The 18569-nt window shown below is 47.3% G+C and overlaps 1 protein-coding gene across 1 annotated transcript; it reads right to left on the bottom strand.

Moving 5' to 3' along the window:
• Positions 1 to 154: 154 nt before the first annotated feature.
• Positions 155 to 18155, bottom strand: arhgef2 (rho/rac guanine nucleotide exchange factor (GEF) 2). Its single transcript, XM_061080913.1, has 22 exons — positions 17981 to 18155; positions 14702 to 14864; positions 13198 to 13265; positions 12381 to 12444; positions 11705 to 11837; positions 11159 to 11262; positions 10750 to 10893; positions 8131 to 8381; positions 7670 to 7795; positions 7113 to 7230; positions 6489 to 6737; positions 6295 to 6371; positions 5742 to 5914; positions 4518 to 4585; positions 3448 to 3684; positions 3273 to 3350; positions 3023 to 3078; positions 2875 to 2916; positions 2184 to 2234; positions 1779 to 2072; positions 1556 to 1709; positions 155 to 1435 (listed from the first exon to the last, which is right to left on the bottom strand). The coding sequence occupies exons 1-22, from the start codon at positions 18035 to 18037 to the stop codon at positions 1386 to 1388; spliced, it is 2757 nt and encodes a 918-aa protein (XP_060936896.1). The 5' UTR covers positions 18038 to 18155; the 3' UTR covers positions 155 to 1385.
• Between the last annotated feature and the right edge of the window lie 414 nt (positions 18156 to 18569).

Below are 18569 nucleotides of genomic sequence, written 5' to 3'. Positions count from 1 at the left end.
ATCACTGATGATAATCAACAATTCATGAACGATTATAAACAGTCAATTGTTTTGATAGAATAACTATGGAGCCGAAGTACAGTTGAATAAATAAACATCCAACTTAAAGATTAAGCCTTTTATGATTTAATATCCAGAAATGAAACGACAGACGTTTTCCAGCTGATTTGATTTATAAAGAACACACAGAGACAGAGCATGAAAATAATAATGTTACAGAAAACATTTACACTTTTATCATTAAATCTTTTTACACAAACGTCACTTTACAGACGTTAAACATGAAAATAAGAAGCGGCTGCATTTAATGAATTTGCTACAAATTTAATGAGCTCAGTTTGAGTTTCAAACTGCTGCCCAACATCTCAGCCTCAATATTACACCAATATTCATAATAATCATCAATATTACAGCATCATCACACATGTAACGTTCTGAAGAACAGAAACTGTTAGAAAAATAAAAAAAGGTTTTTCTTTTTGGAAAATCATCAAACTGATAAAGTTCAGTTTTTTTCTCTTCTGTTAAACTCGTGAATGAGTTAAGTTAGAAAATGATAAACAGCAGCGCCACCTGCAGGTAGATCGCATGTAAAAAAACACCTGAAATGTTTTTTACAGTAAAAAGATTACGAATCTGTTCGATAAATATCAAGGAGATTCACGTTTGATCAGTTTTATAACTGATCACTCATTTTTTTGCATCATGTGACTGATTCAACTTCATCTTGTTCTTCATCAAGATTTTAACTTCAAACTTCAGCTTCAGCATCATCATTATCTTCATCAGTGTTCCTTTAAAACGCTGAATCATCGAATCAACCAACATCGAACAAACTCAGAGCCAGGACAGTGTCATGGCAACAGTGTCCGTGGCGACACAATCAAATAAGTTTGTCTTTGATCTGGTTCTGACTCTAACATTTCTACAAACAAACATGATCAATAACAGCATTAAATAAAGGATTGGTTCGTCCAACCAACCAATCAGAAAGGCCGAATCTGTAAAGGTTCTATACAAGTGACAAATCCAGGCTATCATGCTAACATGCTAACAGCTTCAGTCATATAATAAACAGCTTCTGACTTCAGAGACTCAGACTCAAAGACTCTTTTGGCAGCATGAGGATTTAACCCTCTGAAGATTCAGGACAGAAATGTAAAGACTCAATGGATCGGTGGGGCCCCGCCTTCTTTCATAACCTCCACTGGAGCATATGTGGGAGGGGCTCCAGCTCACGTGATGATGTAAACAGGTCACATGATTTTCCTTCATGAACATTCAGGAAATAAACAACAGCGTCTTTGAAACAGGAAATTATGTCATCATCAGCTGGTGACATCATAGCGACATCAGCAGAGTTCCTGGGGTCAGAGGTCAGGTCCCTAACTCGGCTCTGCTCCACACTCGCTCTCCTCGGGAATGTCCTGCAGGTCTGAGAGGTCAGAGGTCACAGGTCAACCATACAGCGCACTGATAATAATAAACAATAGCTAATATATTCATTTAAACAAATTAAACACTGATCAATTCATCCTGTAGATCCGATACCGACCTCTTGGGCTGTCAGAGCGAGGGGAGATCATCATTTCCTCCTCCTTCTCCTCCTTTCTCTCCTTGCAGCCATCTAACTCATCAGCTGGCTCCGGACTGGCCAATGGGACAGGTGGGCGGGGCTCCAGGTCCCTGCTGCCACGCCTCTTGCTCCCCTGTTGACAGAGGCACCTGAGATTAGCTTAGTTTAGCTTCGTTTACATGAGACTCTCAGTTTAACATACCGCTTCCTCCTTCATCACATCACTGATTTCTCCATTGCTCCTCCTCCTGCTGGCTCGTTCCCCCTTCTCAGGCCCCTCCTCTCTCACACGGAGGCGTGTCACTTCCTGCTGCAGGCGGTCTACCTGTTGCCGTAGCAACATTGTCTCCCCGCTGGCGTCCAATCCTGTGTCCCGCGAAATAGAACGACGGAGGATAGGACCAGAACCAGGTCCAGAGGTGGAGCCTGGGGTGGATGGGGCGGGGCCTGCTCTGACTGACAACTCCAGGATTGAGTCTTGACAAATCACAGCAGCCTGGGGGTGGAGTCAGTGGGCAATTAACTATTACGTCATCATTACATGAGTAACTGACAGGAAAATGATCAATGATCAATAACAACAACAATAAGCAGAAAGATAACTCACCTGCAGGGCGTGGAGTTGGAGGCTCAGGTTGACCAATCGCTGACGAGCTTCCTGTGAAGACGAGTCAGCTGTTATAAACTTGTGATGTTAACTTACTAATGTTAGTTAATTTATGTTCACACACACAAAACTGCATCGCAGACAGATTAAAGCCAGGACACAGCCGGGTCACGGAAGGTTTCAGTGATTTTATTCTACTTGGTTTAAAAAGGAGACGATGGAACAAACGTGAGGAAACTCTGGTTATTGATGAACCATCAACAGGAAGCTCTGACCTCTGACCTCTCGGAACAAAGCCATCGCAGACCTTCTGAAATATGACGTTTAGTGTTGTTTTCTCCTAAAGTGACATGAACTCAGTCTTCACTGGTTGTGTGTTACCGATGACAACAGACGGCTAGTTGTGTTTAACCTGTGTGTGTCAGTCTGGGTCAAAGTGCATCATCATTGAGAGTTGTGCTGAATGTGTGATTCAGATTTGTGTCCAACCAGACGACTTGTGTGCAAAGTTTTGTCGACTGTGTGATTGATTCGATAAGGTTTTGCCAGGTGCCAGTTGTTAATGGGATTTAGTGTTTAGAATTGTAACCATCTTTAAGAGTTTAATGTACTTATTATTCTTTATTAAACAAGGACAACCAACGGCCACATGGATTTCTGTGTCACATGATCCAGGAGTGATGAGCGTTACCTTGTTTACGGTTTGTTCCTGCAGCCGGTTCCCGTTTGTGTCCTGAGACAAAAACAGAAAATAAACTTCCTAAATGTGTACTAAATCACATGGTACCGTAACCATGGCAACAGACTGGTTAGAATCAGAAGGAGACATGTTTGTTTACCTGTGCCGAGGGGTCGTTCAGGTCAAACGAGCCGTTCAGAGAACCAGAGTCACCGTCTGAGACACAGGAGAACGGCAGTGTCATCACTCAAACACTAGATGGCAGCACCAGACCTCACAGACAGTTTCCACTGTCACAAAGCTTTGGTATTTAAATCTGATGATGTTATGATTCAGGTGATGATGTCATCAACGGCTCAAATACAGTTATTATTATTGTTTTTGTACAGGAGGTTAGAAATTCCATTTACTGTGAAGTTTCCGGTTGCCGTTGGTTACAGTCGACCTCTGTTTGTTGGAGTCGAACAGCAGCTTCGCCAGCTTGTCCACTGAAAACAAGACACAGGTTCGATTCCCGACAAATCAAATCAAACTAATATTACTATTACTAATATAATAAAGAAATGACAACGGAGCGAGCGTCACCTTCAGCGATGGAGGCGAGGAGGAGGAGCTCGGCCTGAGGAGCGTGAGGAGTGTCCGCCCGGAAGAGGTTCCTGCAGAGCAGCGAGCTGGAGGAGGGCTTGGCCGAGGAGGTGCTCACCTCCAAACCTTCTTCTTCTTCTGCTCCTCCTGTTCCTGTCGCCTCCACCAGGTCAGAAAACAGAGTGACTCGCTCCTGCAGGAGCTCCAGCACCTCCCTGTCCTTCTGCTGGATATCAGCTGAGGAGAGGAGGAGGAAAAACACACAATGATCCCGTTCTTTGTGAGACAGAGCAGAGGTGTAGGAGGAGGTGCAGCAGGAGGAGGAGCAGGAGGTGCAGTAGGAGGAGGAGGAGGTGCAGTAGGATGAGGAGGAGGTGCAGCAGGAGGAGGAGGAGGTGCAGCAGGAGGAGGAGCAGGAGGTGCAGTAGGAGGAGCAGGAGGTGCAGGAGGAGGAGCAGGAGGTGCAGTAGGAGGAGCAGGTGCAGTAGGAGGAGGAGGAGAAGGAGCAGGAGGTGCAGTTTTGGGAGGAGTTTCAGTAGGAGGTGTATTCGGGGAAGGAGGTGCAGTAGGATGAGGAGGAGGTGCAGGAGGAGGAGGTGCAGTAGGAGGAGGAGGAGGTGCAGGAGGAGGAGGAAGTGCAGTAGGAGGAGGTGCAGTGGGAGGAGGATGAGGTGCAGGACAAGGAGGAGGAGGTGCAGTAGGAGGTGCAGTAGGAGGAGCAGGAGGTGCAGGAGGAGGAGGAGGAGCAGGAGGTGCAGTAGGAGGAGGAGGAGGTGCAGGAGGAGGAGGTGCAGTAGGAGGAGGTGCAGTAGGAGGAGGTGCAGTAGGAGGAGGAGGTGCAGTAGGAGGAGGAGGAGCAGGATGTGGAGGAGGAGCAGGAGGTGCAGTAGGAGGAGGAGGTGCAGGAGGTGAAGTAGGAGGGGGAGGTGCAGTAGGAGGAGGAGGAGCAGGAGGTGGAGGAGGAGGGGGAGGTGCAGTAGGAGGAGGTGCAGTAGGAGGAGGAGGTGCAGTAGGAGGAGGAGGAGGTGCAGGAGGAGGAGGAGGTGCAGGAGGAGGAGGAGGAGCAGTACCTCTGATTCTCCTCAGTAAAGCTTTGTCTTCAGTCTCAATGAGAGGAAACTCATCTCTGGATGGACAACTGAAAAAAAAACATGATACAGTGAAGTACTGACCTGAGAGCAGTACTACAGTGTTGCAGTACTGACCTGAGAGCAGTACTACAGTGTTACAGTACTGACCTGAGAGCAGTACTACAGTGTTGCAGTACTGACCTGAGAGCAGTACTACAGTGTTGCAGTACTGACCCACTGAATGCAGTACTGACCTGAGAGCAGTACTACAGTGTTACAGTACTGACCTGAGAGCAGTACTACAGTGTTGCAGTACTGACCCACTGAATGCAGTACTGATCTGAGAGCAGTACTACAGTGTTGCAGTACTGACCCACTGAATGCAGTACTGACCTGAGAGCAGTACTACAGTGTTGCAGTACTGACCTACTGAATGCAGTACTGACCTGAGAGCGGTACTACAGTGTTGCAGTACTGACTTGAGAGCAGTACTACAGTGTTGCAGTACTGACCTACTGAATGCAGTACTGACCTACTGAATGCAGTATTGACCTGAGAGCAGTACTACAGTGTAACAGTACTGACTTACTGGATGCAGTACTGACCTGAGAGCAGTACTACAGTGTTGCAGTACTGACCTAATGAATGCAGTACTGACCTACTGAATGAAGTACTGACCTGAGAGCGGTACTACAGTGTTGCAGTACTGACCTACTGAATGCAGTACTGACCTACTGAATGAAGTACTGACCTGAGAGCGGTACTACAGTGTTGCAGTACTGACCTACTGAATGCAGTACTGACCTACTGAATGCAGTACTGACCTGAGAGCAGTACTACAGTGTAACAGTACTGACCTCCTGAGAGCAGTACCACAGTGTTGCAGTACTGACCTGAGAGCAGTACTACAGTGTTGCAGTACTGACCTGAGAGCAGTACTACAGTGTTGCAGTACTGACCTACTGAATGCAGTACTGACCTGAGAACAGTACTTCAGTGTTGCAGTACTGACCTGAGAGCAGTACTACAGTGTTGCAGTACTGACCTACTGAATGCAGTACTGACCTGAGAGCGGTACTACAGTGTGGCAGTACTGACCTACTGAATGCAGTACTGACCTGAGAGCGGTACTACAGTGTGGCAGTACTGACCTACTGAATGCAGTACTGACCTGAGAGCGGTACTACAGTGTGGCAGTACTGACCTACTGAATGCAGTACTGACCTGAGAACAGCCTTCTGGATCCACGTCATCCAGGTGCGGCGACCTTCTTTGGAGGAAGCGTGCAGCTCATACATGGCTGGAGGGGAGGAGTCACTGATCAGGTACATCCCTCGCTCCTGATTGGCTATGTCTCTGACAATCAGGCCAGTCAGAGACACAACTGGAGACTTGTCCTGAGACAGACAGACAGGTGAGACAGACAGGTGAGACGCACAGGTGAGACAGACAGACAGGTGAGACAGACAGGTGAGACAGACAGACAGGTGAGACAGACAGACAGGTGAGACAGACAGGTGAGACAGACAGGTGAGACAGACAGGTGAGACAGACAGGTGAGACAGACAGGTGAGACAGACAGACAGGTGAGACGGACAGGTGAGACAGACAGACAGGTGAGACAGACAGACAGGTGAGACAGACAGGTGAGACAGACAGACAGGTGAGACAGACAGACAGGTGAGACAGACAGACAGGTGAGACAGACAGACAGGTGAGACAGACAGACAGGTGAGACAGACAGACAGGTTGGACGAGGTGTGAAGCTGTGACTCACCAGTGATGCAAAGGTGAATTTCTGATCTTTGTCCTGAAGGAAAACCAGGATGTCTGACATCAGCAGCACCTGCACATCTGGACAAAAGCACAAGGGCTGGTGAGCAGATGTTAGCTCCACCCACAGCTCCACCCACAGCTCCACCCACAGCTCCACCCACAGCTCCACCTGGGAACAGGTCAACTGGACACTACCTTTGATTTTGGAGCCCTGGACCTTCCAGAGGAGAGAGCCGTCATGAAGGAGCCTCCTCCTCAGCAGCTCTCCTCCTCTGAACACGCCTCCTCCGTGGACCTCGGTCACAGCCCTCCCGTCCAGTCGGGCCTGGATCTCCTGCAGCCTCCTGGTCCGGTCCAGCTCCAGAACCTCCTGATCCACCGAGCTGATCAGACCTTTCAGGAGCTGCAGTGCCTTGGTCAAAGCCTGCACCTCCTCCTCACTGCCTAGAGGTCACAGAGACATGGTGACATCAGAGGTCAGAGGTCAAAGGCTACTCGAGGTTTTCAGCCGTTAGTAGAGGTCAGAGTTAAGATAAGATAAGACAGGATAAGGTCATAATAATAATATTTATATACAGTGTGAACAGAAGACTTATTGGTTGATCAGTTTCAAATCTGCAGGAAGGAACGAGCTGTGATGTCCTGCAGGGGGCAGCACCTCTGGTTCCCCTCGGTACCATCACCCCCACTGGGTCGAGGGCGGGATCCCAGTACTCACTCACAGGACGGGCTCAGGAGCGCCCCCTGCAGTCCCCTCAGCAGACTCACTGCACCAGGTTCTCAGGAGACGTCACGTGACACATGTCACATGACACCTACCTTTGGTGTGTTCCAGGATCCGCTGGATGAGGACGGGGTACTTGGTGATTCGTTGAGTCACCAGCAGGATGCACTCCTGGACGCCATGACGACGCAGCAAAGGACCACGACACACACGCTGAGCGTTTTGGAGCAAAAGAGAGAAACTACTTTAAACCGGTTTAAACACAAAGGTAAAATAGGTGCAAACCCTGGGGACTGAAACAGGACCAGTTCAGCAGCAGGTTTAAAGGGGTCAAAGTGAATCCGAGTCCAAATGAGTTCATTCAAGCTTAATTCAAGGAAACTAAACTAATCACAGGTCCAAGACTCGGAAAGACTAAACCAGACTGGTAAAGACTCTTTGATTCAGGACTGACTCCAGATCTGGTTCAGTCTAAACAGGAAGAAAGAGTCTCACTAAAATCTGTAAAACCATCAAATCAAATTCAGCAGAACCAGGTTCCTGTCTAAACCTGTTCCCAGTGATTCAGTCCAGGACCAGATCCAGGACCAGATCCAGGACCAGATCCAGGACCAGATCCAGGACCAGATCCAGGACCAGGTCTCATCCTCACCCTGACCAGCTGCTGCAGTCTTCGGTCTCGAGCAAAAACTTCTTTGTAGAGTTTCACAGCTTTCGGGTGTCGACTGCAGAACTCGGAGTAAAGTTTCCTCATGTCGTCTGCACACGCACCTGAAAACTACACACATGCACACACGCACACACGCACACACACACACACACACACACACACACACACACACACACGCACACACACACACACGCACACACGCACACACGCACACACACACAAACATACACACACAATTAAATCATAGAATGTCTTGTATCAAAACTGTTCATATTCCATATCTATTTCTTACTGTACAGACCTAATTTATTTACATATTCCACTTTACATATGCACATACTCTGCACTTGTACTGCTTTAGGCTCTTCTGGTTAGAAGCTGAACTCGTCCTCTGTGCAGCGACAGTGAAGATGAATCTGATGGAAGCAGCTGTGATGTCATACCTGTCTGAGCAGCAGGCTCCCGATGCTGCGGACAGTGAAGTTGTTGGCGCTGCCCTCCATCAGCCCCTCCCTCCTCCTGGTCAGGAGCTCGGACAGGAAGTTGGAGTGGAGCTCCAGCAGCTGGTCCAGACAGGGGAAGATGGTGTGAACCACACCCGCCTCCAGCAGCACCTCCTCCTGCATCCCCCGCCGGTACACGCCCTCCATGATCCGCAGCGTCCGCACGTGGTGAAACTCCGTCTGGATTAGCTCTGAGAGGCAGACCATAAACCGCTTAATCCTGATGCCATCGTCATGGTAACAGACACACAGAGGAATCTCCATGACAACAGTCACTCCGTCCTGATGACATTTAAAACGCTAAAACACAGACAAATATATACACACACATATATATGCCAAAGTCATTTTTTGGACAAAAATGATTTTCTTTGCCTAAATCCTGTCCTCATGATGCCTCCGGTGAAACCTCCCAGATCCTCAGTGAACAGATCCTGTGTTTCTCCCCCGGTAGAATTACGGCCATGTCAAGAGTGTGACGTTTGTTTTGCCTCAGTCCAAAGACAACGTGACTTAGAAAGCTTTTCAAGATGGCGGCTGCATCAAGAAGAACAAAAATCGAACTAGCCGCTGAAGTTATTTCCATGATTCAGGGCTCGTCCCCTCTTGGTCAGTGATGAGGTTTACTAGAATATAGGCTGGGCTATAAATATTGCATAATTATTCAGTCTTTTTATCAGTGAAATAGCTCGGTCCATGAAGCTAGCATTTAGCAAAGAGTGGACAGGCTCCAGAATCTGTGGCTGTTACAAGTGATCGGATTTCTGTCTTCACTCTTTTCTGTCTTTTCAACACTACATGATCTAATTAAGAAAGATTTGAATACCGTATGGTAATCTAACAGCTAGAAATGATGTGTATAACTAAAAAATGACAAAGGATCCTCTTTACAACAGCTTGTGCACCCGTAGTGGAATCTCTGATGTAGCTTAATACAAGTGACCCGGGGCACTGAATGTTTTTCAGAGTGATCACACATCTGTGACGGTTCTAACCTAGAAGGGTTGAAAGGTTGCACTTGACCGGTCTGACACTTCATCCACTGAAACTGACCACGAGTCCGTCGTCGAAGGCATGAAGCCGAATGAACCGGGCCTGTTCAGGTGGAGCAGACGATACCTTCAACACTCCTGTTGATGATGTTGAGGATTCCAAGCAGACACATCCACACCATGAAGAGGACATATCCGATGATGATCATATCATAAGCGATCCAGACTATACCCCATCCTGTAGTCCTCTGAAGGTGTGATCAGAGACCATCCAGAACTCAAGGAAATCAAACTCAAACACAGAAGTACCTTGTTGCAGGACACACACACACACACACATGGAGTGTGACAGCATGCAGAGTACTATTCACCACCAAAGAGTTACGGATAACTTCACCCCGAGAAACTACGTCACGTACTCCAGCCTGCAAGCACCAGGCCGTCAGCTAACCATGTGGAGGTGCTCAAGCATGAGGAGATCCTGAGACTGAATGGAGCTTAGTTCATTAGCATCAGACCAGGATGGAGATCTGACTGAGCATCACCAGCGGCTCTTCAGTTTCGCAGTGAAGGTCATCTATTGTCATAATCCTTTTAGTCGGTACTAAATCCACTCTACTCAAAGTTGACAGTTTTTCCCTCTCAATTGACAGCTCCATAGTTTCCCCCTCCCCCCAGGTAAAGAGTCTGGGTGTCAATGTCGATGGCTCACTCTCCTTCAAATCTCATATCAACATCACCACCCGCACCGCCTACTTCCATCTCCGTAACATAAATCGCCTCCGCCCCTCCCTCACCCCCCATACCACCTCTATTCTTGTACATAGCCTTGTCACCTCCCGTATCGACTACTGTAATTCTCTACTCTTTGGTCTCCCCCAGAAATCCCTCCATAAACTCCAACTGGTCCAGAACTCAGCTGCCCGTATCATCTCCCTCACCCCCTCGTTCCACCACATCACCCCCATCCTACAGCAACTCCACTGGCTTCCAATTCACTTCCGTATCAACTTTAAAATTCTTCTTCATACCTTTAAAGCCATCCACAACCTTGCCCCTCCCTACCTGTCTGACCTCCTTCACACTGCCACCTCCACCCGCTCCCTCAGATCCTCCTCTTCCATCCATCTAACTGTCCCCTCTGCCCGGCTTACCACCATGGGGAGCAGAGCTTTCAGCCGCTCTGCTCCCAAACTCTGGAACTCACTCCCACCTGACATCCGAAACATTGACTCCTTCCCTCAGTTCAAATCCTCTCTCAAAACCCACCTTTTCAAGATTGCATTCTCACTGTAGTTGCCATGCTGTTTTTACTTGCACTTTTAATTTTAATTGTCTTGTTATTTGTTTGCTCCTGTTTTAAATTGTAAAGCGTCCTTGAGTGACATGAAAGGCGCTGTGAAATAAAATAAAAAATGTATTGTCATAACCTTTTTGAGTGAAAATTATTAATAAATATATATTCAATATTTGGTCATTTGTTTTGGTTAAAAACCACTTCAGGCATTTGTTTGAGAGGGTGACGATATGTATATATATATATATATATATAAATATCTGCTGGTACCGTAGATGACGTCCTGCTGCTTGATGAGATCTTTGTGAAGCGTCTGCAGGAACTTTGGTTCCACAGCACGACTCCAACTGTCGGCCTGAACACAGCTGCCCTCCACCTGCAGCTCCTCCAGCAGGGGGCTCCACCAGAATTCACCTGCAAACAACACACATGTCACCGACACACACAGGTCCCTCTGTTTCCCACAATGCACCTTGATGAATAGAGTCCAGCCGACCCGTCGTTTAAATGTTAATACGATTCCAACGTCATCCTGCGACAGTCACGTGATGAGCCATGACAATGAGTACTGTCCTGATGAGCTCACTTTATAGTTTTTCTATTTAAAAGTGACTCTGTACGAGCCAATCAGCTGCAGGCTTCACACAGACACATGTGACCAGGAGAGAGGTCGACTGACCTTCGTCCGTTAGAGACTCCATCGACAGAGTTCTGCTCCTGAAGTTTAAAGACTCGGTCGACTGAGAGAGAATCTTCCTGAGACCTGTGGATTCCTCCAGACCCCTGAGAGACAGACAGGTGAGAGAGAGAGACAGGTCAGAGAGAGAGAGACAGACAGGTGAGAGAGAGAGAGAGAGAGACAGGTGAGAGAGAGAGAGAGAGGGGAGACAGGTAGGTCAGAGAGAGAGAGAGGTGAGAGAGACAGACAGGTGAGAGAGAGAGAGACAGGTCAGAGAGACAGACAGGTGAGAGAGAGAGAGAGAGAGAGAGCGAGAGAGAGAGAGAGCGAGAGAGCGAGAGAGAGAGAGAGAGAGAGAGAGGGGAGACAGGTAGGTCAGAGAGAGAGAGGTGAGAGAGACAGACAGGTGAGAGAGAGAGACAGAGAGAGAGAGAGAGAGAGAGAGAGACTGATTTTGAGAGATTTGTATTTGTTGTTTCACAGGAAGCATTTTGATAACACCATTACAATAAAAGAATCATGAATTAAAAAAGCCCTAACCCTAACCCTGCGATGTTGTTGGTGGAGACGCTCTTAGCGAGTGAGAGTCCAGAGCGAACCCGTCGGGATCCGAGCAGCGACTGACGCAGACTCTCAGACGGATAGATGGCCGAGCTCGGACGCTCCTTCATCATCGGAGCTGAGGATGAAGAGAAGAAGAAATAAAGCTTGTTCTTCTTTCCCATGATGCAACGGGTCTGCCACTGTGTCAGACAGACAGACAGACAGACAGACAGACAGACAGACAGACAGACAGACAGACAGACAGACAGACAGACAGGCAGACAGACAGACAGACAGACAGACAGACAGACAGACAGACAGACAGACAGACAGACAGACAGACAGACAGACAGAGAGACAGACAGACAGACAGACAGACAGACAGACAGACAGACAGACAGACAGACAGACAGACAGACAGACAGACAGACAGACAGACAGACAGACAGACAGACAGACAGACAGACAGACAGACAGACAGACAGACAGACAGACAGGCAGACAGACAGGCTGACAGGCTGACAGGCTGACAGGCTGACAGACAGACAGACAGACAGACAGACAGACAGACAGACAGACAGACAGACAGACAGACAGACAGACAGACAGACAGACAGACAGACAGACAGACAGACAGACAGACAGACAGACAGACAGACAGACAGACAGACAGACTCACTTTTGTTCCGGAGGGCGACGCTCTGCAGAGCTGAACTGTTCCTGACCATCGACAGCTTCTGTTGCTGTGAGAGAGACAGACAGGTGCCCGAAGAAGGCAGACAGGTCATCAGTGAAGTCAGACAGACAGACAGGTGATCAGAGAGGACGGACAGACAGACAGGTGATCACAGAAGACAGACAGGTCATCAGTGAAGTCAGAGAAGACAGACAGGTGATCAGAGAAGACAGACAGACAGACAGGTCATCAGTGAAGACAGACAGGTCATCAGAGACGGTAGACAGGTGATCAGAGAAGACAGACAGGTCATCAGAGAAGACAGACAGGTCATCAGAGAAGACAGACAGGTAGACAGGTGATCACTGAAGACAGACAGGTCATCAGAGAGGACAGACAGGTCATCAGAGAAGGTAGACAGTCAGACAGGTGATCACTGAAGACAGACAGGTCATCAGAGAGGACAGACAGGTCATATGAGACGGTAGACAGTCAGACAGGTGATCACTGAAGACAGACAGGTCATCAGTGAAGACAGACAGGTCCTCAGAAAAGACAGACAGGTCATCAGAGAAGCCAGACAGGTCATCAGAGAAGACAGACAGACAGACAGGTCATCAGAGAAGACAGACAGACAGGTGATCAGAGAAGACAGATAGACAGACAGGTCATCAGAGAATGTAGACAGGTGATCAGAGAAGACAGACAGGTCATCAGAGAAGGTAGACAGCCAGACAGGTGATCACTGAAGACAGACAGGTCATCAGAGAGGACAGACAGGTCATCAGAGAGGACAGACAGGTCATCAGACAGGTCTCACCTTCTGCTTCATCTTGGCACAGTTGGCCAAACTGTCTCTGCAGCGGTTGTGAATGGTGACGTTGCAGGCTGAGAGACAGACGGGTGGAGACAGAGACACTTTGAATATTAAAACCACAGATGTTTATTCATATGAAAGATTTATTTATATATAATCAACCTGTAGATTCACTTAAAATATCAACATTTAGAAAATATTCATGTTTATACATGAAGAGAGGTTTGAATATTTACATGTATGTTGTATATGTTTTACATGTATGTTGTGTATGTTTTACATGTATGTTGTGTATGGTATACAGGTATGTTGTGTATGTTTTACATGTTTGTTGTGTATGGTATACAGGTATGTTATGTATGTTTTACATGTATGTTGTGTATGTTTGTTGTGTAGGTTTTACATGTTTGTTGTGTATGTTTTACATGTATGTTTTACATGTATGTTTTACATGTATGTTGTGTATGTTTTACATGTATGTTGTGTATGTTGTACATGTTTGTTGTGTAGGTTTTACATGTATGTTGTGTATGTTATACAGGTATGTTTTACATATATGTTGTGTATGTTTGTTGTGTAGGTTGTACATGTATGTTGTGTATGTTTTACATGTATGTTTTACATGTATGTTGTGTATGTTTGACACGTATGTTGTGTAGGTTTTACATGTATGTTTTACATGTATGCTGTATATGTTTTACATGTATGCTGTGTAAGTTTTACATGTATGCTGTATATGTTTTACATGTATGCTGTGTAAGTTTTACATGTATGCTGTGTATGTTTGACACGTATGTTGTGTATCTTTTACATGTAAGTTGTACACGTATGTTGTGTATGTTTTACATGTATGTTGTGTATGTTGTACATGTTTGTTGTGTAGGTTTTACATGTATGTTTTACATGTATGTTGTGTATGTTTTACATGTATGTTGTGTATGTTGTCCATGTTTGTTGTGTAGGTTTTACATGTATGTTGTGTATGTTATACAGGTATGTTTTACATATATGTTGTGTATGTTTGTTGTGTAGGTTGTACATGTATGTTGTGTATGTTTTACATGTAAGTTGTACACGTATGTTGTGTATGTTATACATGTTTGTTTTACATGTTTGTTGTGTATGTTTTACATGTATGTTTTACATGTATGTTGTGTATGTTATACATGTATGTTGTGTATGTTTTACATGTATGTTTTACATGTTTGTTGTGTATGTTTTACATGTATGTTGTGTATGTTATACATGTATGTTGTGTATGTTTTACATGTATGTTTTACATGTATGTTGTGTATGTTTTACATGTATGTTATACATGTATGTTGTGTATGTTTTACATGTATGTTTTACATGTATGTTGTGTATGTTATACATGTATGCTGTGTATGTTTGACACGTATGTTGTGTATGTTTTACATGTATGTTTGACACGTATGTTGTGTATCTTTTACATGTAGGTTGTACACGTATGTTGTGTAGGTTGTACACGTATGTTGTGGGCCGTTACCTGGACAGCTGAGCGCCTCCTTGGCGGTGATGCTCCTGCTGCAGGAGGAGCAGAGCGTGGTGGAGGACACGGTCAGAGACGTGAACAGATGACCGTTGCTGGACCGGGCCTCTCTCTCCCTCGCCTCCTTCTCTCGCCCCTTCAGACGCTCCTTCTCCTTATTCTGATCAAACACAATCAATCCATCAGGTTCACACACCAGCCAATCAGAGCTCAACCACAGACTGACTCACTGAAAGGATTATAATCGATACATAAATGGTTGACATCTAATTTAGTCATCGATTACTCGGGTCAGTTGTAATTCATTCGTTTGATCATTAACTGCAAACTGTGTAAAGCTGATTTCACATGAAACAGCAGCATCATGAAGAGAAAACATGTTGGAACATTATCCTCCTCCTCCTCTTCTTCATCCTCCTCTTCTTCTCTCAGTTTACTGGAGGATCATGAACAGTTTTAAGGTTCATAACTCAGTGAGGCTGCGGTTTCATGTGAAATCAGCAAAACACAAGTTTTGTTTGAGACTTTAATGAAATGACAGACAGACAGACAGACAGACAGACAGACAGACAGACAGACAGACAGACAGACAGACAGACAGACAGACAGACAGACAGACAGACAGACAGACAGACAGACAGACAGACAGACAGACAGACAGACAGACAGACAGACAGACAGACAGACAGACAGACAGACAGACAGACAGACAGACAGACAGACAGACAGACAGACAGACAGACAGACAGGTAGTTACAGACAGACAGAGAGACAGACAGACAGACACACAGACAGACAGACAGACAGACAGACAGACAGACAGACAGACAGACAGACAGACAGACAGACAGACAGACAGACACTGAAACTAGTAGCTAGTTTTCTAATTAAAAAGGTAAAAGAGACCAAACAATCAGTACAGTTTGTGTGTGTGTGTGTGTGTGTGTGTGTGTGTGTGTGTGTGTGTGTGTGTGTGTGTGTGTGTGTGTGTGTGTGTGTGTGTGTGTGTGTACAGCACTACAACTCCCAGGGTGATCATGGGACATCATCAGACGTGTAAGTGAAACGACAGAAAACAGTTTATTCATTAGAACGACAAATAAATACTGATCAGCTGATCAATCAATAAATAAAGAGCTCAGTGATGGAGGGAAAGAAAGAGAGCTCTGTCTGGGGGAGGTCATGAGACAGAGAGAGAGAGAGAGAGAGGAGAGGAGAGAGAGAGAGAGGAGAGAAAGGGTGAGAGGGAGAGAGAGAGAGGAGAGAGAGAGAGAGAGAGAGAGAGAGAGAGAGAGAGAGAGAGAGAGAGAGAGAAAGAGAGACAGAGAGAGAGGAGAGAGAGAGAGAGAGAGAGAGAGAGAGAGAGAGAGAGAGAGAGAGAGAGAGAGAGAGAGAGAGAGAAAGAGAGAGGAGAGGAGAGGAGAGAGAAAGATAGAGGAGAGGAGAGAGAGAGAGAGAAGAGAGAGAGGAGACAGAGGGAGAGAAAGAGAGAGAGAGAGGGAGAGAGAGAGAGAGAGGGACAGAGGAGAGAGAGAGAGAGGGACCGAGGAGAGAGAGAGAGGGAGAGAAAGGAGAGAGGGAGATAGGAGAGAGAGAGAGAGAGAGAGAGAGGGAGATAGGAGAGAGGGAGATAGGAGAGAGCAGAGAGAGGAGAGGAGAGGAGAGAGAGAGAGAGAGGGGAGAGAGAGACAGAGAGAGAGAGATGTGATTCTGTTGCTCCTCAGTGCCCCCCCCCCCTGTCTCTAGGTGTGAGGACACTTGAACCCTGACCCTCATCTGACCCACTTTGCATGTTTCTTTCCACAGGTCAAAGGTCAAAGAGGACAGAAGATGGAGTGAGGACATCTCTCACACTTCCTGTTTCTCACTTCTTCTACAGGAAGTCTGTTTGTCCACGGAGGTTCCTGTCCCAGCCTCCGTGTCCTCCACAAACATCTACAAACATCTCTCTGTTCTTCAGCTCCACGTCTGAGACGTCCCCTTAATTACACCCCCTCGACCCCCCCCCCCTTAAGATGTCCCCTAATCCTTAATCACACACCCCCCACCCCAGGCTTTATCAGGAACTGTCCTCTCTGTTGATACTAACTCCTTACCTTAACCAGTCCCTTACCTGAACCAGTCCCTTACCTGAACCAGTCCCTAACCTTAACCAGTCCCTAACCTTAACCAGTCCCTTACCTTAACCAGTCCCTTAACCAGTCCCTTACCTGAACCAGTCCCTAACCTGAACCAGTCCCTAACCTTAACCAGTCCCTTACCTTAACCAGTCCCTTAACCAGTCCCTTACCTGAACCAGTCCCTAACCTTAACCAGTCCCTAACCTTAACCAGTCCCTTACCTTAACCAGTCCCTGAACCAGTCCCTAACCTTAACCAGTCCCTTACCTTAACCAGTCCCTTAACCAGTCCCTTACCTGAACCAGTCCCTAACCTTAACCAGTCCCTAACCTTAACCAGTCCCTTACCTTAACCAGTCCCTGAACCAGTCCCTAACCTTAACCAGTCCCTTACCTTAACCAGTCCCTAACCATAACCAGTCCCTAACCATAACCAGTCCCTAACCTTGACAATTCCCTAACCTTAACCAGTCCCTAACCTTAACCAGTCCCTTAACTTAACCAGTCCCTAACCTTGACAATTCCCTTACCTTAACCAGTCCCTGACCTTAACCCACTGCCCCCCCCCCCCTCAGTGTGATGGTCCTCAGAAGTATAGAAAGACGTGCACGCACACACAGACGCGCGCACGCGCACGGCTCCCCTCCCCCCTCGTTTCCTCCTGCAGGACAAAGCGGCCACGCTGCTGTTAACGGACACACACCGAAACACACGAACACACACGGAAACATAAAAACACAAAAACAGATACACACTGAAACACAGACACACACACTGAAACACACACAGACACACAACTCGCACACATTTAAATCATCGAAGCTTCTAAACTGAGAAAAAAGTCGTTTCCCGTTTCTGTTCAACTTCAGCGTCTCACACACACACACTCTCACACACACACACACACACACACTCTCTCACACACACTCAGACAGACACACACCGATGATCCTCCCCTCGCGGATCGATCGGAACCATCGATCACATCTGTCTAACGGAACAGAGGTTTTCTGAGACGTGAGACAAAGAGAGACAGACGGAAAGTGACGCGTCCCCCCCCCTCGGTGTGTGACCGGTGTGTGATCAGTGTGTGTGTGTGTGTGTGATCGGTGTTGTGTGTGTGTGTGTGTGTGTGTGTCCTTGTCGTGTGGACGCACCTTCAGGTTGATTTCCTTCATCCTGTCCTGTCTCCTACTCTCCAGCAGCCGGGACATCCCCGCCCTGAAACCCAGCGCCCCTCGGCGGTTCGCTCCCCGCCCGCCCGGACGCACTGAAGATCGTTCCGAACCCGAACCCTAACCCCGCGCTGGTCCGAGGATCCGTTCGGTTCTGGTCCTGGAGCGGTCTGGTTCCAGGGGGCGGGGCCACGTTCTGACTGACAGCGCTTCTCTCTACTTCTGACCAATCACAGCTCGGCCCGCCGCTGCCGCTCTCAGCCAATCCCCTCCCCGTTCGCCTCTCACGCCCCGCCCACAAGCATCTGTCGGGGAGGGCTTGTTTGATACAACGGCGCGCGGACGTTTCGGATGTTGGGTGGAGTCAGTCTCTATGACAACGTGTCAATGTACACCATTCGCTTTACAACCAATCAGAGAGCAGCAAGTGGTCACATGACACCGGAGCCGAGGAGCACCGCCCGCCCCGCGGATTGCTGCTGGACGCTGGTGTTTATATAAAGCGAACCCGCGAGTTTCTGAGTGGAAACACAAAGACACACCAGACAACATAAAGTACACAAATACTGCG

The sequence above is a fragment of the Limanda limanda genome, chromosome 11, assembly GCF_963576545.1.
Source record: "Limanda limanda chromosome 11, fLimLim1.1, whole genome shotgun sequence".
NCBI classification, from domain to species: domain Eukaryota; kingdom Metazoa; phylum Chordata; class Actinopteri; order Pleuronectiformes; family Pleuronectidae; genus Limanda; species Limanda limanda.
The sequence above is the reverse complement of the archived record's forward strand: the minus strand, read 5'-3'. Positions and strand labels throughout refer to the sequence as shown.